The 22583-nt window shown below is 44.0% G+C and overlaps 1 protein-coding gene across 2 annotated transcripts in view; it reads right to left on the bottom strand.

Annotated features, from left to right (window-relative positions):
• Window positions 1-22583, bottom strand: part of arhgef28a (Rho guanine nucleotide exchange factor (GEF) 28a) — a 535445-nt gene that overhangs the window by 166919 nt on the left and 345943 nt on the right. For both annotated transcript variants that reach the window (XM_041186008.1, XM_041186009.1), the window contains 4 exons: window positions 15238-15378; window positions 6582-6832; window positions 4038-4163; window positions 3834-3951 (listed from right to left, as the gene is read on the bottom strand). In XM_041186008.1, the coding sequence (XP_041041942.1) occupies window positions 3834-3951; window positions 4038-4163; window positions 6582-6832; window positions 15238-15378 (636 nt within the window). The remainder of the gene's footprint in view (window positions 1-3833; window positions 3952-4037; window positions 4164-6581; window positions 6833-15237; window positions 15379-22583) is intronic.

The raw sequence follows: 22583 nt of genomic DNA, 5'->3' as shown, positions 1-22583 counted from the left end.
TGAAACTATCACAATTTTAATGTCAGGTTCCCCGGCCAGTCCAATGCACTGCTGGATTGCAAGTGTAACTCCAGGATGCCATCCTCAAACTCAAGTCAGGGGCAAGATGTTATTATGTGCTCCATGGTTTGGTCAGGGTTTCCACAGCTGCAGCCAGGTAAGGTTTTGAGGTGTCACTTGTACATCAGGTGGCACATCAGCCATGTCCAGTCTGTATTCTACTGAGGGTTGTCCACATGCTCCGGAGGAGTTTGAAGCCTGGTTGTTCAAATGTTGCGTTGTAGACTGTTTATTTGGGAGGGTGTTTTCTGCCCAAGCTTTCCTCCAGTTTTCATCAGTATTATGGAGCTGGAGATATTTGATTCATGTCCAGAGCGGGTTTTGCAGAGCCAAGAGATGAGTTGGGTGGTCTTGAAGGTCTCTATGGACAGGGAGGTCCAAGTTGCTGTTGTTAAGAGTTATTTCTTTGCGTGTTGCAGCATCCCGTTGAGTGGAGGGAGGATTGATATTTGAGAGGACTGGTAACCAATGAACCAGAGTTGATCTTAAGAGTTCCAGAGATGATCCTTATTACTCAGTGAAGTTGTGTGTCAACGAGTTTAGTGTGATGACTTCAGGCCCACATCGGATGCACAGTACTCAGCCATCGAGGTTTCAGAGCACAGTACATCTCTTGTTGGCGCCCTGAGTGCAAGGTCCTCTTTTAGCAACCTTTTAGCGTACTAGATGTCAAGCACTGGCCACAGCACTGCTTAAATCTTTGGGACAACCGTGGACAGCAGGGCTGGTTGGACTACATGGAATCCATGGACTTTATGCACTCAGTAGATCCTGGAACCTCCTGAGGAAACTTTGGAGCGTCAAACCCAGCAAAGGCTGCTAACCTCCAAGTAAGTGCTAATACTGTTGCTGCCAAACTACTGGCCAACTGAAAGGGATCCCTCAATAAATAAACAACACATGTAAGAGGTCAAGAAAAATCTCAGAGTAGGGATGGCGAGTTGTCCAGAGTTTTTCAGGCTGCCAGATTACTTTACCCTCGTGGAACTGGATGTTGACCTATCCACCACATAAAAGGCCAAAGCTGCTGGGAAAGATGTTATCCCACCGGACTTCCAGAACCATCTTGGCCCACCAGAAAAACAATGGCTACTGACACCCTTCTCAACAGCATTCTCCAAATCCAGTGTGAGGAGATGGTAATAGCCCTGCCAAAACTAAGAAAGCCTGCAGGTGAGCCTGCAAGCTACAGGCCCATTTCCCTGCTCTGTATAATCTATGGGCTCCTGGAGTGGCTCATTTTTTAAATCTTTACTAACTCATCCCACCTTCAAGAGCAGGCTGGCTTTAGGTTCCAAAGCAGTTGCTGTGAACAAGTCCTTGCTATCATCACAAACACTGAGGCTGGTTTTCATTGCAAACTCAAGGCTGGAGCCGCTTTCATAGATATTTCCTCAGCCTACAATACTATGTGGAAACATGAACTGGTACAGAAATGGTCCATGCTGCTGTGGATATTTCTGAACAACCGAAAGATGAAGGTCTACCTACAATCAAGGTCAACACATCAAGAACTCTCAACATTGGTTGCCCAGGGGGCACTGTCTGTCCTGGCACTAACACTTTTTAACATCTACATAAGTGACATGCCCACCACATTATCAGAAAAATGTATTTACATTAATGAAGTTGCCTTGACAACTCAGGCAAAAATCTTTCCAGGAAATGGAGGCCACTCTAAACTCTGATCTGTTAAAAATGGTTGAATATTTCTAAAAGTGGAGAGTGCCATTAAACCCAGCGAAGTCCACTGTCTCTACGTTCCATCTTGAAAATCGCAAGGTACACAACACCCTAAATGCCACCTTCTGTGCAGGAAAAGTGTGGCATGACCCGATTCCCACCTACTTTGGAATAACCCTTGATCGCTCCTAACACCAGCCCCAAAAGACTGCCGGGAGAGGTCAAGGCAATGACTGTTATCCGCTTCCACTGCCTTTACAGTATTTATTTGGAATTCCTCTGGTCCTCTGAGAATAGATCTTTCTCTTCCTGTCCAACTCCAGCACCAAAGCCACCAGTGCTGTGACAAGGGACTTTGGAGCATTTTCTCTGCCCTGTTAAGTCACTGAGTCTTTCTGCTTGGACACTCTTCCCAAGCCACTTCCAGCACCCATGCAGCTAGCTTTAAGTGGTACTAGCTCCACACAAACTTGGTCCCCTACTGAGGCACGTAGCTGCTCAACAACATGCTTCACGCTGAGCTGCACACTACTCTCATTTAAATTAGCAGGTAGCACGAAGTTGGCTTCAAGTCCTATGTCAGAATGAACGGGTGCAGGTTAATTGTGCCTTGCATTTCCTGTGCCCATTTTTGGCCTTAGCCAATTATTCGCCGTAGCATTGTGGCTACAATGTATATTTACATTTAAAAAGTTAATTTATTTTAGTTTATAAAAAATTAGCACGAGTGAAGAAATGTTCTGCATGTTTTCCCACTCAGTTCAATAGCATAAGAATTTTAGAGAGCAGTGCTTTTGCAATTTCTGTAGAAAATTGAAAATTATTCCTGCAGATGACAGAAAATAAGCAAGATAAAATTTTGCAACAGATACAAATAAAAAATCAGCAGTCAGTTGTCGAGCTACACTCATATGTTTACACTGTACAGAATCCCTTCAATTAAAAGCAGTCCTGTTCATTCTGGCTACTGTCACTGAACAATAATGTATTTCCAATTGAAGTCGTAAGGCAGATTCAAAGGCTTAAGGATGACAATCCAACTGTGCAACTGTTTCATTGTCCCAATCGTGATTTTCATTTTCTAGCTATGGGCCTTCAGCACCAGCTGGGAAAGTTGCAATTAGGCCAACAATGTAAAAACCACATTGTTGATGTATATGGGTGGTCAAAGTAATGAGTCTGAACATGGAAGAAATGGCAAGCAACAGTGAACCACCAGTGACATTCGTCACCAGCATCACTGTGTCCCCAAAGATGTGGAGGGAGAAATAACCACCAGGTGATACTCAATGTACTGCCCTCACTTCTTTACACTATAGCAAGTCAATGGAAAAATATAATTGGAAGAGATGTAAATGGGTTGCCAATTTGCTATTGCTCGGTTTACAGTTTAGCTCAAAGCCATAATCTTTCCTTTTATTTGTTTTGGGATGTGAGTATTGCTGGCTAGGTTGACATTTATTGCCATCCCTAATTGACCTTGAGATGTTAGTGATGAGCTGCCTTCTTGAGCCACTGTAGTCCATGTGGTGCAGGTACACCCACAGTGCTGTTAGGAAAAGAGTTCCTAGATTTTGACCCAATGACAGTGAAGGAACAGTGATATAGTTCAAAGTCAGGATGGTGTGTAGCTTGGAGGCCAACTTGCAGATGGTAATATCCCCATAAATCTCCAGCCCTTGTCCTTCCAGGTGGTAGAGGTCGCAAGTTTGGAAGATGCTGTCCATTTCATGCAGGAAGCCAAATCACAACTTCTTATATATCTTTCATACTTGGAAAATCTCCTGTGAAATGTCACAGAAAATTGCCTAAGCATAAAAGACTGACTGGAATTTGTAATTTGGTGTTCTGCAACAAATGTGGGCAGTATCTAATTTTGTTAATTGATAGCTCATTATATTTTATTCAAAAAGTGCCTCATAATCTTTTAAGAGAAGATAAATAAGACCTGCAGTTGTATAGCACCTTTCAAGACCTCAGGACATCTCAGGACACTTTATTGCCAGTTGTGTACTTTTGACATGTAGTCACTGTTGTAATGTGAGAAACCATAATTACAACAGGGTGAATTGACCAGCCCTGAAACTGACCTTTTGTGTAATGCAGTATTCGCTCAAGCAGGACTGGGTACTTGGTGATACGCTGGGTAACCAGTAGTATACACTCTGGGACACCAAGGCGTCGGACCAGCAGATTGTTGCTCTGTTGCTATAAAGGAAAAACAAATGTAAGCTTATTTTTGTTGCTTTCACATTATTTGGTTTTGTAGAGAAAAGTGATTAATGAGGTCTTACCCTGATAAAGTTTTGGAATTTCTTATTTTGTTGTTGTAGCTCTTTAAAGAAACTGACTGCCTCCTTGTGATGGCTACAGAAATCACCATACGTTTGTTTCAATTTATTGCCATTTTCATCTGTAAACTAAGCACAAAGGATGGTCATTATCAACTAAAGGGGCAATCACCTAGGATTTTAAATTAAAAAAAAAATTTCCAAACAAAATCCCTGAATGAAAGTTTCTTGCTTGATCCTTTAATCAAGCTAGTCAAAGAGAGATTAAAGGAAAGTAAATTAACTGGTATGTATACAGGGCTGGATTTTACAGGGCGCCATGGTTAAAAAGACAGGCAGAGCCTGCCCACAATCCCAACAGCTGCCCCGCAGCAATTTAACACTGGCAGCAAAGTTCATTATTTCAAAACAAGACTTCTGTTCCTTTCTCAGGAAGAAGTCCTACCTTACAGAGCTGCCGGGAGTGGTGACCACTACTGGGACTACAGGAAGTCCCACCAGGCTGGGGGCCCAGGTAAGCCTGAGCTCAGGGGTCTTGGTGAGGGGTGGTGGAGCTGGGTTCAACAGGCCAAGGGAGAGGATGAAAGTGGGGGAGAATGACCTTGGGGTGGGGGCTTTGTCTCTGATGGGCTCAGGGGGCCCGCAAAAGGAGGACCCCCCCGACATTGCCTGAAACCAGCCTGTGCAGCTAAGGTTGTCTAGCTTCCCACATGGCTTGGGCTACCCAACGCCCTGGGTAAAGTAGTGGCAATGGTAGGATGAAGCCTCAACAGGCGCAAGGGTGAGCGGCCGCCTCTCTCATTCCTCGTAAAATTTCAAACAGTTCTGAGGCGAGGATTGGGGCGGGGGGGGGGGGGGGGGGGGGGGGGGGGGGGGTTGCACGGTAGGCAGGCCACACACTCGATTTTATGTGCTCCCCCACTTTCAAACCTGCTATGTCTGACCACATATTTCATAAGCATCACAAAGGGTTTCGCATACAATGAATTACTTTGCTCTTTGTAACTGTTATGCAGGCTAAAAGGGAATTTGACAATTGTCAAGGTTTTCGAGGGGAGGAACTGGTGCTGAGCTTTATGCCTCTAAGGCCGTAATCATAGAGTCATTATGACAGAGAAGGTAACCATTCGGCTCATCGAGACCATCCGGCTATCTGTAGAGTAATCCAGACATTTCTATTTTCCTCCTCTAATCCAGCAAATTTATTTCCATTGGATATTTGTGATGCCACATATCCCAGCTGATGTCCTGCTATGTATGCCTTAAATTTACAGCTTATTATTCTTATGTGATTCAGTAGCAATGGTTAAAATTCAGTTTCTAAAGCTGCTCATTTTAAAGCCTTGTAGTACATTAGTAACCAAATCCTCTGTATGGTGGCACAGGAAATGATCTGTCTTTGAAATTGTAGAAGCTGAAGTAAAATACGTGGTTTTGGTTATGGGCTAGTTTTGGATGGGAGGGTAAGAGGGATTTGGACCTAACAGGCAAGTTAAATAGAAACCTGTTGTCTTTGGGTGTGTGCCTTTGCCACCTGCTCAGTTGAGCTTACCAAATCTGTCAACTCCCAGCTGCTCTAGAACAGTAAGTAACCTGAGTCACTTTATTTGCCCATTTGCCTGGTTTCCAAATTGCCCCAAAAGTTTAATTTCGCAACAGAAATCAGAACTTCCAATCCTGATATCACAAGATCCAGGAGACTCGGAGATATTCTTGCGAGATATCGGGATTTTTTAAATTATGAACATTAAATAGCTAAAGTAATATTTCTTCAAATTTGGCACATATCCTTTGCTGTCACACCATTTAACCAAAGCATAGGCTCTTAATTATCCCTTCTTGAGAATGCCCATGATGTACAAATAAGATTTCATAAATAACCAAGAAGCTCAGCCCAATGACTAGCACTGCATTGTTTGAAAATGTCTCTGCCCCATAATAGCAGTCATTTAGCTGGAACTTTAGAATTTCTCACGTACTATTTTAAGGTTATTTGAATGCATCAATTGAGGATTTCTACCTTTCCCACAACGCAAACAAAAAAAAATGTGTTGCAAGGCTAATGGCATTTATTTTCTTTCCTGCTTGCACAGATCTGTGGTGGAGATAGCTTCATAGGTATTAGGCATCCTGCAGTGCCTGCAGGTGGCATTGCATTGTTCACACGTGAGCAAGAACAATGTGCTGGCAGAGTATTCAACCACAGAAGACTTTACAGGCAAGCCTGAACCTGTCCCCAGCTGCTACCTACACATGCATACTTTCCAACATGACTGACTGAATAATAACCGGAGGACCCCAGCTGACGTATCCTCCCCCTTGATCAAAGCTGCTTAATCCAGTTGTAGCATCCCTAGCTTTTAGTCAGGGTTGGTGTCAATTAACTTAGCATCATTTGGTGATCAAGCATTGGACCTTTTGACCTGTATGATTCAGTTCCAATAACACTAACTAGGCCATCATGAGAGCTCCATTTATATCTTATTTACTTTCCTGGTAAATTATTTAACTTTGCAAACACTTTGGCTTCACTTATTCATATTTTACCTGTTGTAAAAGGATATCACCAATCCTATTGATAAAAAAATTCCTTTCGCTGTCTTCCTCAAAAGATTCCCGCCGTCTCTCTTTCAAGCAGAAGAAAAAGTGCTTGTGAATTTCTAAAAGCTCATCTAAAGAGGGAAATATTTTGTCAATGGTGTTGTGATCTAATTGCAGCTCCTCCTTCATGCCCTTCCTAAAAATGTCTGACATTATCTCCAGGGTCCGAATGTGGTGCATCTCTGTCTGCATCAGCTCTGCAAGTGAAGGAGAAACAATTTAGAGAAATTAGGCTCGAGACTCAGCATCCATCCTATGGGTCTTTAAACTGCAGGTGTCAATATAATAACAGGACTTGTTTTTGGGTAGTGAAACCTATCGGTACTAGATTATAATGCAAGCTCTGCAACAGAGCTCTCACTGTATAGAATTTTGGGGGTGGTGGGAAGTTCTATGGAGGCGACAGAGGTCTCGGACACCAGCTTGAGAACCAGTGGGAGACCCGCACTGCGGAAGGCCCACCAGTATTACTGTAATGACAACGTACTGTACAGGCTTCAACTAGAAACAGATAACTTTATTACAGAGAGCTCTTTAGATGCTACATGCTTGAACTAGGTCCTCAACAAGAAAGCCTCTCGGATTACCCCCACTTGGGGCTTATTGGTCAGAGCCTCCAAGAACAATCACATGACCCCTGATAAGCAATAAGAAAAGATATACCTTCAATTACTACATATTCAGAAGAATGATCTTCCTCAGGGAAGCGTGTTTGCACTGCTGCTGTACAACATCTACATGAATTACTAACCTATAGACGGTGTCACATGCCATTTTATCTCTGCTGATGACTTATGTGTCACTGCCCAAGGCACTGATTTTAACACCGTTAAGAAAACGCTTTCTGAGGCCTTGGAGGGACTAACATCCTACTATGAAGAAAACCACCTTCGCACAAACCCATCAAAGACTCAAGTTTGTACATTCCACCTCAGAAACCGTGAAGCCAAACGCCAACTTAAAGTAACCTGGTGTGGAGCAACACTGACGCATTGCGAACACCCTATCTACTTAGGAGTCACCCTTGACAGATGCTTCACCTTCAAGAACCACATCGAAAAGACAAAGGCAAAAGTGAGCACACCAAACAACATCCTGAGTAAGCTCACTAACACAAAATGGGGAGCAAGCTCGAAAACATTGTGAACCAGTGCACTTGCTCTTTGCTATTCCACTATCAAATACCCCTGCCCTACATGGGAAAGATCTACTCATGCTAAGAAGATGAATGCCATTCTGAATGCAAGCTGCCGACTTATCACAGGTTGTTTAAAACCAACAAACACCAACAGCCTATATATCCTGGCAGGTATCGCTCCCCCTGATATAAGAACGGTTGCCAGCAAGAAAGAGCGACTCCATCAAACATCAGATGAGAGGCATCCTCTACATGGTCATACACCTACACCCAGCTGCCTAAAGTCAAGGAAGAGCTTCATGAACGGTACTGGGCTTGTAACCCCAAGATCAAGAGTTCAAATCTCACAATGGCAAATTATGAAACAATGTAACTTCATCTGAATAGGAACAGATGGAAACGTGTTTGTACTCGAAAGAGTTACAATCAACCCCATCTGACGCCTGCATCACCTTGTGGAAAGACCAGCTCACCAGTCTCAAACAACCCCCAGAAATTCTACTGGATGAAAGTCTTCCCCCAGGAGCTAATTATAACTGGGCAACCTGGAAGTGCCTTAACAGACTTAGGACTGGTGTGGGTCGTTCAAAGGTAAGCAAATGGGGATATACAATCTGCCCAACAACTTGTGAATGTGGAACTGAGCCACAGACTATGCAACATCTCCTGCAATGCCTATCACTAGGGGAACCCTGCACTGTTACAGATCTTACTGAATTCAACAACAAGGCGCAAAAATGTGTCCAGTTCTGGCTGGGCCATGTATAGACTGTCCGTGGACATGATAAGAAGAAGAATTCCTACATTTCTCCCCCTTCAGTTTTGTTTACAATTTCTATTTACAGGGAGCATTTGAATATCCCACAACATGTACATATATACAACACAGCTGATTAAAAATTAAGTCTCTGAGGTGGTTTTCTTATTTGGTTAGAGCAGTATAGCTCTACCACTTGAGGTTCTTCTACTGGATCAACATGAACAGGAACTGCAGCACCAGAAACATCATTAGAAAGTAGCAGTTCTGGGTTAGGCAACTCTACAGAGACATCGGGTATGTCTATTCTAGGTCGATCTGTCACTTCAAGGATTAATGATTCGACATTAATCACTGGCGGAAGAACTGATTGTTGGAATGTCGCACTACTCCTGAGATGATCCACGTGTTTTCCAACAATTTGGTCTTCCACTTCCACCTGGAAGGACAAGGGACCAGTTTCTGAGACATGCGCACCAGGAATCCAACAAGGTCCAGTTCCAAAGCCCACACAAAAACTGTGTCTCCTACAGCAAATCGTCACCTTTTGCTATGAACATTGTGATTCAAATTTTAATTACCATGATTCTTCTCTACCTTCCCCTCTAAGTTTGGAAACACCACAATTATCCTTGTATGTAGGCAGCGTTTCATTAATAATTCTGATGGCATTGAACCCGTGTTGAATGAGGCATCATATGATAATTGAGAAGAGAGCAGGAAAGTCAAGTTTCTCCAGTATCTTTGGATAACCTTTTTGTTCAAGATTCAAATGTTTGTACAGCTCTTTCAGCTAAACCATTTTATGAGGGATGATGTGGTGCTGTTTTAATATGTCTGATTCCACTTAAACTCCGGAATCTCTGAAACTCCATACAGGTAAAGACTGAACCGTTATCTGAAACGATGACTTCTGGTAGGCCAAGTATACTAAAACATTGACGCAGATTTTCAATAGTTGTGCTCGACGTTGGTGATCTGACTTCATACACATCGATCCATTTAGGATGTGCATCTATGATCAACAAAAACATGGTACTTAAGAATGGACCTACATAATCAATATGTAGTCTAACCCAAGGTTGACCAGGCCACACCTTTGGATGCAGTGGAGCTGAAACAGGCAACTTCTGCTGTTGCTGACAATGTAGACAGTGCTTGACCATGCTTTCAATGTCATTGTCAATGCCTGGCCACCAGACTAGTTTATCAAAAGCATTTTAATCTTCGATATGCCTGGACGTGCACTGTGAAGCTCTGTCAAGAATGGTTCTTTTCCTTGCAAAGGGATAGCAACTCTTGATCCCCACAATAAAATTCCATCTTGACAACTTAACTCATTTTTCAGGCATGCAATGGTCTCATTTCTTTAGACACTTGTAAATTTGACCATCCTTGCAATACAAAGTCTCTGACTTTCGACAAAATTAGATCTCTGTTCATCCAATCCCTAATTTGCTTCAAACACAAAGGCGGAGAATCCAAGAAATTCAGTACAAGCACAATTTCTTGTGGCACAGAAGCATGTACAATGCTACTGGTAATGGTAGATGACAGAGTGCATCCCCATTTGCAATATGTAGGCCAGCATAAAGGTATACTCATATGCAGATACTATCAAAGGCCAATGTTGAATTCTTGCTGATGCTATTGACAGAATTGCCTTATCCTGACTGAATAAACACATAAACGGTTTATGGTCCGACACAATGGCGAAATGTCATTCATGCAGATACCGGTGGAATTTTTTCACTCCAAATATCACCGATAAACCTTCCTTTCCTAGTTGGGAATTACCCTTCTCGGCTGCAGAGGGGGTTCTGGAGACATAGCCAAATGGCCTTTCTGATCCATCTTCCGTCCGATGTGATTACACAGCTCCCACAACATAAGGAGATACATCACATGTTAATACCAATTCTTTTGAGGGGTCATAGTGTACCAATAAACATGATGACTGTAATAGCTTCTTGACCTTCACAAAGGCTTCCCCCTGCTGTGAATTCCATGACCAACGATGATTCTTTTTTAACAACAAGTGTAATCGTGCTAACACTGTTGACAGGTTTGGCAAGAAGCGGCTATAATAATTGATCATGCCCAGAAAAGACTTGAGTTCAGTTACACTGGATGGAGAAGGCACCTTTTTGATTGCCCTAACTTTCTTTTCTGTTGGACGCAAGCCCATGGCATCCACCCTGTGAGCCAGGTAAGTTACTTCTGGTTCTAGAACAGTGCCATGTTGTACGTGTTGTAAAGCCTGCGCGTTTCTTACAGCACTTCCTATGGCTAGTGCTATTTCCATGGTGGGCTTCAAATCAATATTGACTTCTGCGAGTAAATGGCACTGAATGGCGTTGTCATAAACTCCACCAACTAATCTGTCCTGCAGCATATCTTTGCGTGTGTTTCCGAATTCGCAGTGTTCAGTTAACTGTTTCAACTTCGCTATATAGGTTGCAACGGACTCTCTGGAGCCCTTACACTGGAATTAAACTTAAACCTCTGCATTATTACGGATGGCGAGGTCCACTAATTCATTAAAGGACTTAGAATTGGGCACGTTCGGGGCCGCCAGACTGTGGATGAGATTGTATGTCTTGCTACCACATACGTTCAAAAGGATTGCTTTCTGTTTCTCCTCCGTGATAATTTCATTGCTACAACATAAGAACCAAGGCACTCTACATACTGGCTCCAGTCTTCCATAGTTACATCGTAAGGATTGATTCTGGCGAAAAGTGGCTTGACTGGTGAGTATTCATTTCTTTTTTCTTAAGATTTGTTGTACTCATGTTCACAAGGCAAGATGCAGTGTCAGAGCTATTTTACCGCTATTTTACCCTCATCGCCAAATGCAATGACTTGACGTACCGGACAAGTTTCAAATAGAAACGGGTAACTTTATTATAGACAGCTTTTTAGATGCTACATGCTTGAACCAGGTCCATGACAAGAAACCCCGCAGATTACCCATGCTTAGGGCTCATTGGCCAGAGCCTCCAAGAACAATCACGTGACCCCTAATGAGCAGTAGGAAAGGCTATACACCTTCAATTACTACAATGACATGCCAATCAGGCAGCTGAGAGGTCACCAGCACACCTTCCACAGAATCATGGCCCTGGGAGCAGGAAGTTCTGCTTGCCGAGTGCTGCCAGCCAAACTCTGGGGCCAGCAGCTCTTTTGCTCAGCAGTAAAGCGGTGGCTGCTGCTGGAACCTCGCCCACCAGTGACATAGGATCATGGAGCAATCCAGGCCAGAGGTAAGTGATGGCGAGAGGGGCTTTGTAGGTGGGAGTTTCAGCGAAGGGGGGTGTTGGGGGTTGGCAGCAAGGGCAGGGTTTGGCTCTCAGCAGGTCCCCTCTTTCTCAAACGGGCACCAAGCGCCTTTGAATGTGACGTCCTCCTGGGAAACCACAACCAACCCTCACAGGTTTGCCTGGTGTGTTCCCCACATGGCAAGAGGCCCACCTGGTGGGTTAATATGAGCGGCGGCAAGAAAAGGCCCTTAATTGCCCCTTAAGAGTCTCAATTGGCGGTGGGGTGGGAAAGATGTCCACAAGCCTTCCTGCCACAGACATAACTGGGGTGGAGGCGGGAAGGTGGCGGGGTTCTCATCCAATTAACTGCCCTCCCCACCTCCAAAATTGTCACGGGGGCGAGCATAAAATACCGCCTTTGATTACTATTGCCTTGCAGAGAAAGTGTGGAGAGAAGATCAATAAGAGCAATTGCAAATGTTAAGTTAAAAAACATTGAGGCAGGATTAGGAAAATGGAAGTTTTATTGTCCAGGTAGGCAGGAGTTTAGGGAATAGATAGGAGAGTTTCAATACAAACTAGATCATTGGACTAGTAATCCAGAGACCCAGGGTAAAGCTCTGGATACCCGGATTTGAATCCGGCCACAGCAGATGGTGGAATTTGAATTCAATAAAGAGCCAGAACTAAAAGTCTAATGATGGCCATGGAACCATTGTTGCTTGTTGTAAAAACCCATCTGGTTCACTAATGCCCTTTAGGGAAGGAAATCTGCCTTCCTTACCTGCTCTGGCCTACATGCGACTCCAGACCCACAGCAATTTAGTTGACTCTGAACTAGGGCAATTTGGGATGGACAATAATTGCTGGCCTAGCAGTGATGCCCAAATCCCATGACTGAATAAAAAAATTGTATATAATAAAAAATATTAGGTATGTTATACCCAAGTTATTATTTCAAAATAAACGAGAGAAATGATCATGGAGAACAATGAAATGGCAGAGACATTGAACAAATATTTAGTGTCTTTGAAGTAGAGGACACAGATTAGATATTGGAAGTAGAGGGTAACCAAAGGACTAATAAGAATGCAAAAAATGAGGTAATTAATATCAGCAGAGAAGAATTATTGGAGAAACTTAAGGGATTAAAAGCCAACAAATTCCCAGAACCCTGGCCTACTATACCCTAGGGTTCCAAAAGAGATAATTGCAGAGATAGTAGATGCACTAGTTGTGATTTTTCAAAATTCCCTAGATACTACAAGGGTCCAGCGGATTGGGAGTTATTCAATGTAACACCACTATTCAAGAAAAAAGGGAGAGAGAAAACAGGGGACAACAGGCCAGTTAGCCTGACACCAGTCGTCAGGAAAATGCTAGAATCCATTATTAAGGATGAATTACAATTCACTTAGATCATGGTATGATCAAAGTCACCATGGTTTCACAAAGGGAAATCATGTTTGACAAATTTATTAGAGATTTTTGAGGATACAATGAGTCGGGTAGACAAAGGAGAATCAGTAGATATAGTATACCTGGATCTCCAAAAGGCATTCAACAAGGTGCCACACAAAAGGTTAGTAGGCAATATAAGGGCTCATGGAGTTGAATATAATAGCATGTATGGAGGATGGACTAATGGACAGGAAGCAGGGGGGATGGACAATGGAAAGTTTTTGAGTTTGCAGGCTGTAATTAGCGGAGTGCCGCAAGGATCAGTGCTGGAGCCTCAACTATTTAAAATCTATATTAATTACTTAGGCAAAGAGCTGAAGAATTAAGTTCAAAGCTAGGTAGGAATGCAAGCTCTGAGGAGGACACAAAGAGACTGAAAAGAGATATGGACAGCTTAATTGAGTGGCAACAAGGTGGCAAATGGAGTACAATGTGGGGAGGTGTGAGGTTATTAACTTTGGTAGTAAGAATAGAAAAGAATATTTTTTTGAAAGGCATGAAACTTGATGTTCAAAGAGATTTGGGTGTGCTTTTCCAAGGAATGCAGAAAGTTAGTCTGCAGTTACAGCAGGCAATTAGGAAGGCAAGTGGTATTATGGTCTTTAAGAGGATTACAGTACAAGAATACAGAAGTTTTGCTACAATTGTGCAGGGCATTGGTGAGACCTCACATGGAGTACTGTGCACAGTTTTGGTTTTCATGTTTAAGGAAGGATATACTTGCATTGAAGGCGACACAGCAAAGGTTTACTAGGTTGGGAGAGGCGGTGGCGCAGTGGTATTGTCACAGGACTAGTAATCTAGACACCCAGGGTAATGCTCTGGGTACCTGGATTCAAACACTGCCATGGTGGAATTTGAATTCAATAAAAATCTGGAATTAAAAGTTTAATGATGATCACGAAACCATTGCTGATTGTTGTAAAAACCCATCTGGTTCACTAATGTCCTTTAGGGAAGGAAATCTGCTGTCCTTACCTAGTCTGGCCTACGTGTGACTCCAATGTGATTGACTTTTAAGGGCAATTAGGGATGGGCAATAAGTGCTGGCCTAGCCAGTGACACCCACATCCCACGAATAATAAATAAAAGATTGGTTCCTGGGATGAGTGAGTTGTCTTGTGATGAGAGGCTGAGTAAATTAGACCTATACTTGCTGGAGTTTAGACGAATAAGAGGTGATCCAATTGAAACATACAAGATTCTGAATGGACTTTTCAGGGTAGACACTGAGAGGTATTTTCCCTGACTAGGGAATCTAAAGTGCAGGGGCAGATTCTCAGGATAAGGGGCCAATCACTTAGGACTGAGATGAGGAGAAATTTCTTCACTCAGTTTGCCTACCCCGGAAGGTTATGGGTGCTCCATCATTGAATATATTTATGGCTGAGTTAAACAGATCTTTTAGCCTTTCAGTGAATCAATGGATATGATATTCAAGAGTAGAAACGAGGCAGAAGATCAGCCATGGTCATTGAATGGCAGAGCGGGTTTGAAGGGGCTGTATGGTCCACTCCTGCTTGTATTTCTTATGTTCTTATGAAATGTAGGTCTAGAGGATATAAGTGTACGTTAACGTGTAGTAAATTAAAACAGGTATCAAGAAATATTTTTATCAAAGACTGATAAATGTTTTGAATAATCTACCTGGCATGTTTGTATAAGCAAAATATCACTGGATGCTGTGGTGAAGAACTAGAAAAATGGAACAATTAATTTCACTGGGTCAAATGGTCTTTCTCAAACATTTCTTAGGCCCTCAAGTGCAGAAAATGTAATTTTAAAATTCTCAGAATGAAGAACGTAGGAAAAATAAAATCACTTGGACAATTCTTTAATATTTTCCAATGGTTTGAAAGCACCAAATAGCACATAACATTCACTTAAATAAAACAATCCCAAAACAAAATTAAACATCTTTGATGAATGCCAGCTGGTGCACAATCAACCACTAATCCTACATGATTAAAATAGTACACTCACCATATATAACATCTTGTCTCTTTATCAGGTCTTTCTGTTGTTTACTACTAAATGCATGATCGACGGCAAGGCTCCAGGACTCAGCTTTAAATTCCTGTGCATCAAACTCAAGGTCTCCACGCATTGAAGGGACCACGTTATCTGGTAAAATAGAGTGTTAAAGTTGGCAACTTCCAAAAAATATTTCACTTGGAAGTTAATTAAACATCAGTAAATTTTTGCCTAGAGCTCCCAGCAATTCTGAGTGCACATTGTGCCTAGGCTTACCTACCTACCAACACCCTAGTGTCCCAGCAGTCTCTTTCTCTACTCTTAAATAAACCAATAACAGGTAAACAAATGATCAACCCCTTTGAATTGAGGTACTGAAAAATTATTGCAACAAAAGCAAAAATGTTAACAGAATCTTATCAAATTAAAATAACATTTCTGAGGTTGATGATGCACTCCTGCCCCCCCACCCCGCCAGCTCTCACCGGTCACAGAACAGTCCCTTTTTAATACCCTTTTGAGCAAATCAAATTAACGAATAAACAAATTTACAAATTGACAGCCAAGGGGGACTATAACAAAAAACAAATCTTTAAAGGAAACGTATCTAATTTAATTTAAAATAATATTTTGGGGTGCAATGGATTCACTCCAGCCGCAGCAGTGCCCATTGGTTGCGGAGGACCTCAAACATACCAGTAGACACCTGAGCTCCCTCTCCAAGGACACTCAAACGCAGACGTAACCACAGTAAAGGGGCAGGCAGTCAGGTCGAACGACCCCCTCAAGTCAATATCTTTATATATACTCTTTTTGAAACCAATAAACAAATATAAACTAATTAACTAATTAAAGGGGCACTGTAACGAAAGACAAAATTTTAACAGAAGACACAATAAATTAAGTTAAAATGTCATTTCTGGGACCGACGATGCACTCCAGCCTTTGCAGCACCCACTGGTCACGGAAAGCTTCTAGTGCACTGGTGGACATCAGGTGCTCCCTCCCCAGGAGCACCCAAGTGCGAATATTGCCACGGAATAGGGTAGATGACCGGGTTTACCAACTCTATCCAGGGCCTGCTGCTTGGATCTGTTAATGGTCACTTTGGCAAGGCCCAGGAGCAGACCCCTGGGGTAGTCCTCCATCTGCCCGCAACCCCACCACCCCCCACCCCAACCCCCTACTGTACCTAGTGGGCAAAGATCACGAGGGCTGAACACAAACAAAACTTCAGAAGCAGCCCCCTCAAAAAGTGGAACGAGGCCTGCAACCTCACACAATCTATGTGGACATGGAACACAGACTCCTCGAGACTGTAAAAAAGAAAAACAGCTGCGTGCTCCCTCTTCAGGGCCACCCGGATGCAAACATAGCCACGGTAGAGGGGCATACAATCGGGTTGGATGACCCCCTTGAACACCTACTGCCTGGACCTGTTGATAGCCACCGTGGCCAGGCCCAGGAGCAGGCCTACGAGGAGGTCCTCTTCCTTCCCCGCCCCCTCCACACAAGGTGACTAAAGAACAGCAGCGTGCAACTAAAAATTGAAGAGCAGCCCCTACAAAAAAATGAAAGAAGGGCTGTAATCTCGGTCACATATATACACATGGAACACAGACCACCTACTTCCTGTGAACACCTTAACCTCCGATTGCATGGCACTGCTGCATGCAATACCCTCCACCAGGTTCCTGATGGAGAAAGGGAGGACTCCCACATAGAGAGTCCTCCACTGGGTCCTCCCCCACCACAGTAGAACAGTATGCCATGGCAGGTCCTGACTGTGGGGGAAGGTAAGGAAGTGGAGAGTGTGCAGGCCACACAGGTAACCCTTCCGCGCCGAACGGAAAGGCACGAAGGGAATTTCTGCAAGATGACTCAGATTATGGGGCTGCAGTTCCCGAGGGAAGTGTCTGGACACAGGACCAATGTGAAATTTGGTCCAAATGAGGGTCAGCTCACCCAGGAGGTCCCCAAACGCTTGAGCCGCCTCAATGCCACGAGTGCAGTCGGGTCCGAACACCATCGTTTCCAGCCTGTGAATAGCTTTGGCCGCAAACTGGACATCGACAGACGCACGCCTGGCCAGTTCTTGTGGCATCATCCAGCATGTCCCTGACTCTGGTCACCCCAGCAGCCTGAGCCCTCTCTTCCGCCAGCCATCAGAATCGGTTTTGATGGCGGTATAGATTCCTGAGCAGCGGCTCTCTTAGATGAGAGCTGCTACTCCTGATGGGAGAGAACACCAATGTGAGGCAACCATGTTCCAGACCTTAATCAGATCCCTATAGAAGACAGGGAGGTACAGAGCCCACCCAGGTCTATGAACAGGAGCTGCAGGTCATAATTGAGACCGTGCACCTGGCTGAATAATTAAGTCGCCAGGGCACACCATAGGGGAGGGGGCTTAACGTAAAGGTATCACTGCAGGGTCTAGAGACCGAAAGTCACCACATAGGTGTGAAGGCACGCTAACGACTGACCACCCTCCCTCAGCAGCGACCCAGTGCATCCTTTTGTCCCAGAAGAAGTCATTAAGCCTCTTCTGTATTTTTGTGACAAAGTCTGGGGGAAAAATCAAAGTGACCAGCCAGTACCACAGCATCGCGGCGATCAACTGGTTTATGACCAACACTATGTCCCTGCAGGACAGCACTTGGAGCAGTCCTGTCCACCACTTTAGGCAAGTGGTGACTCTGGCCTCCAGCTCTTGCCAGTTTATTGGCCAGGATCCCTCAATGGGACTAAGATGGACTCCCAGGTAGAGGAGATTGGTGGTACTCCAGGTGAAAGGCCTGAACTCCTCCAGGAATTTGCCACAGATAAATTAAGAATCCAGAACATTTGTCCCAGTTGATCCTGGTGGAGGACACTTCAGAGTAGATTTTCTGGCACTCCACAACCTCCACAGGCCAGCTGGATCTGTGAACATGAGGAGCACGTCATCAGCGTAGGCTGACAGGACTACCCTCATACCTGGCCCGCGCAGAGCCAATCCTGACAACCTCCTCTGCAACAGGTGCAGGAAAGGCTCCACACAGATAGAATACAGCAGGCTGGACATGGGGCAGCCCTAGCGCACTCTTCTCCCAGAATGAAAGGGCAAGTGGTGACTCTGGCCTCCAGCTCTTGCCAGTTCATTGGCCAGGAATCCGTTAACCTTAATCAGATACTCTAAGGTGATGTACAGAAGTCAGGTCCTGGTGATAAGTTACTCAAGTTACTTAATCAATCAATGCTCTCCACTTGGTAATCCTTTACCATAACAATTAAATTAACATAATGGCCTCAATTTTTCCTGTGTCCGGCAGGCTCGGTGGGAGTGGGCAGGAGCGGTCAGGAAGCCGACGACCGCCCGCGATCAGCTCCGCATCGCAATTTCACGCATGGATCATGAGCGGTAGCGAGGGCTACCTGTGCGGGTGGGGGGGAGGAATGAAACTCAGATCTAGCACGCGAACTGCGCATGCGCGTGAAAGAGCGCTTCAATCTCCTTGAGGCATGGAGCTGCCTCGGAGAGATTGAAGTGCTTTTTGGAAAAATTAATAAATGCAATAAAAATTCAATGAAACATGTCCCGTCATGTGACTGTGTCACATGAGATGGGACATGTTTTTAATTTCAAAATAAAGTTTTTATTTAATTTGTAATTGCTTTAGGAAACCTCATCCCGCTCAGGCATGAGGTTTCCTAAAAAATGTAAAGGCCACTTGGCCTTTTCGCCTGCCCGCCAACCGTTAGGTTGGACAGGCAGTGTAAACTTCAACTTAATTACTTTGTTAATGGCTTTAACAGGTCTTTCAATTATCGGCAGGTGCGCAGCTGACTCCGGCACGCACCCACTGAACGAAATATCGCGACGGTGGACAGTGACGTTGGGATGCACGGCCGTTCATTTTATGTTTCGGTGTGTCGGGCACACGCCCACAGGCCAATATTATCAGTTTAGTGGGAATAGTATCCAGAAAGCAAGAAGTGTCTCACATTGATGTACTTGAAAAGGGCGTTGGAGAGATAGGAGAGAAGCTAGAGAAAAAGTTAGGAGGAATCTTGAGAAAAGGAGAAGGGAACAGGTGAAAGAAACAACTGAATAAATGGTCTCAACTTCAGTGAAAAAGAATTTCATGAGCTTCTCACACATGGGGTGAAATTTTACAGCCCCTCCCGCCGGCAGGATCTCCTGGTCCCACCAAAGTCAGTGTGCTTTTGAACAGCTCACTGAATTTTCCATCCCTGGCTCCACCTTTGCCGCAACGGGGTCAGAAATATTCCACCCTTGGAGTTGGTGGTGAGGGTGGTTAGGAGGAGGAGGCGGCGTTTAGGGAGCCAGTTTATCATAAAATAAGGAAATCACCTTTCATTAGAACAAGGCCCAAAAGTGCTTAATGTGGACCAGTCAGTTCTAGCAATGGATGGCTAAACTAGTTGCATACTTACAACCCTGCACCACTTGTCTTGAGGGAGCAAAGATGGGACTATGCCTGGAGAATGATGAGATGGGCAGGGAGGAGGTGGGAGCGGTGAAGGAAATAAGGATTTTACTAAGAACAAGGGTGGAGGTGAGCAACTGATTGGACATACAGGGCTGAATTTTCATCCTTGAGGAGGGTAGCAGGAGTCAGGAAAGTTCCCAGCTTGGCCCGCCTGCCTCAGGAGAAAGTGCCCGCAAGGACAGGAACTTTCAACCTGGGGCTGTCAGGTGCGGAGGTGAGCTGTTTAAAAGATCCACCTCAGCGCTGTGAGACTATGTCCCAGTTATAATGAAAACAGGAAGGCTTTCCAGCCCTTGCTGCTCACACCCCCCACATGCTCCCCATGCCCCATCCATGCCACCTCATGCATGCCCTTCACCCACCACCTATTACCTCTCACACCTCCCCATGACAAGCTATGTCCCCCCAAGCAGCCCCTATGTCCCCTCATACCTCATATGGCCCCCATGTCAAAACATGCCCCCCTCACTCTCTATGGCCCCTCATGCCAAACTATGGCATTTCCATGCCCATTTGCGCACTATACACTATAGAAGCAATACACACTTTAAGGAAGTGGAAAGTGCCAATGAATGACTTTTTTTTAAATAATGTTTTTACATTCGTACTATCATTATAGCGTTCATGATTCTTCGAAAAGCTGCCCGACTCCAAGAAAATTACGGAAGACTAGGATATGCCTATCCCTGCAATGGAGACAGCCAGGTCGGGAGTGCAGGGTGCAGGCTCACCACCTGAACCAGTCTGCACCCTTGAAAGGAACTCCCAAAAATCTGGAAACCCCAAGAATATGGTCAGGAATCCTGGAATCGGGAGCCACCTGCCATTTTTAAAGGGCTCCTGTGTCATCCAAATTTAAGAAAATCCAGCCTGTAGACATAGCTTAAGTATTGTAGTGAATGGGGTGGTAGGATTGTGGGGGGAGGTTCAAGGACTAAGCAGTGAGGAGTTTTAAAATGCAGAATTAAATGACTCAGGACCCAGCATCCTCTAGGCCTGGACAGCGAAGAAAGGGGAGGGTCGGATTACCAAATGATCTGTTTCCGCGTTATGACCGCTATGTAATGATCCTTTAACACTTTTGAAGTTTGTGAGCCAATGAATGGGTATAACTACTGGAAACAGAATTACCTGGAAAAACTCAGCAGATTTGGCAGCATCGGCGGAGAAGAGCAAAGTTGACGTTTCGAGTCCTTATGACCCTTCAACAGAACTGAGTAAAATTAGGAGAGTGGTGAAATATAAGCTGGTATTTCACCCCTCTCCTAATTTTATTCAGTTCTGTTGAAGGGTCATGAGGACTCGAAACGTCAACTTTGTTCTTCTCCGCCGATGCTGCCAGACCTGCTGAGTTTTTCCAGGTAATTCTGTTTTTGTTTTAGATTTCCAGCATCCGCAGTTTTTTGTTTTTATAACTACTGGAAAGTTTGTTTGTGTAAACATACAACATTTGTATGAAACAGCTCAATATCAACTTCCAAAGTCTATTTAGCAAACAGGTCCTGGACAGTAACTGCGGCAATGGTGAAATTCAAACTGTTTTTTTATGTCGGGGGTGGGGTGATGGCAGATGGCCTTTATCTATGCTGAGGAGGTAATTAGCATGGCAAGGGGTCCCATAGAGAGCTAGTCAATGACACAGAGCCTTCCTAGAAGCTCCAGAAATGACTTTAAAAGGAGAACAAGTATGACGTTTGTGCTGTGTTGCTGAGTTAAATACTATTCATGTATGATGCAAAAGAAACTGACAGAAACAATTCTGCACCAATAAAGAATCGTTAGCAAGGATTCAGCATAGAAGTGAAAATAGAACAATTAAGTAAATTACATTATATATGCCACCATGACAATGGTGACTAACAAGGGACAAAATTTCTACGAGCCAGCGAATCATGTTGCTTCAAACTAGCCAGAAGTGTCAATTTTTCTGTTTTGTACAGATGCCCTTGAAGATATGAATATTCTCAGTGTGACTTCAAAGAAATAATGAGATGTAAGAGAACTGAAATAATGGTCTCTGGGCAGGGAATTAAATTAATACAAATTATTCTTTTATAATTATCCTTTCAGCTGCTATCAAAACATGACCAACTGTTCTTACCTCCTTCTTAAAATACATCTGACTGTGGGAAAAAAAATCACAGTGATGTGGAACAAAAATCACATATTTATTCTACCTGTAATTTAAACTAGCTCAACTAATTAGTTAAAAAAAGAGATAACCTAAACTGATTATAAACATAAACTTTAATTAAGCAAATAAACAAAGTTTGATAGGGACGGTAGTGCAGGAGGTGAGCCACAAATGCAGCATGTGAGAGTTTTTTTGGACAGCGTCATGATCTCGGACAACCACAGTGTTTTTTTTTTTATTCATTCATGGGATGTGGGTGTCGCTGGCTAGGCCAACATTTATTGCCCATCCCTAATTGCCCTCATTCAGAGGGCATTTTCAAGAGTCAACCACATTGCATCTTGAGGAACCTCAGCTCAGAATTATTGAGGTGGAATCCGTGTTGCAGACATTGCGTTGCATCAGGGAGGGAGAAAACTACCTGGACACTTTTTGCTCCAGGAGGCAGTCACAACCCTTAGGTAAGGTAAAGGTAGACATCTGTTTAGTGGTTAGGAACAAGATGGCGTAACTGTAAATCAGGCAGGTAAGGGGATTCCAGGTGTAGTGCTGGAGAAGCCCTTGGCTTTTTACCTTCTCTAAAAGGCTTGAGATTCTTGCTGTCTGTGTGGAGGAGGGTGGATGAGCAAACTGACTAAAGCTCCTACAGCTAGCCGACACAGTCCAGAATAACAGTTCAGCCATTTAGGAGTGAGATGAGAAATTTCTTCAAAGGTTTGTGAACC

This window comes from Carcharodon carcharias, chromosome 4, assembly GCF_017639515.1.
Source record: "Carcharodon carcharias isolate sCarCar2 chromosome 4, sCarCar2.pri, whole genome shotgun sequence".
Taxonomy (NCBI): Eukaryota; Metazoa; Chordata; class Chondrichthyes; order Lamniformes; family Lamnidae; genus Carcharodon; species Carcharodon carcharias.
The sequence above is the reverse complement of the archived record's forward strand: the minus strand, read 5'-3'. Positions and strand labels throughout refer to the sequence as shown.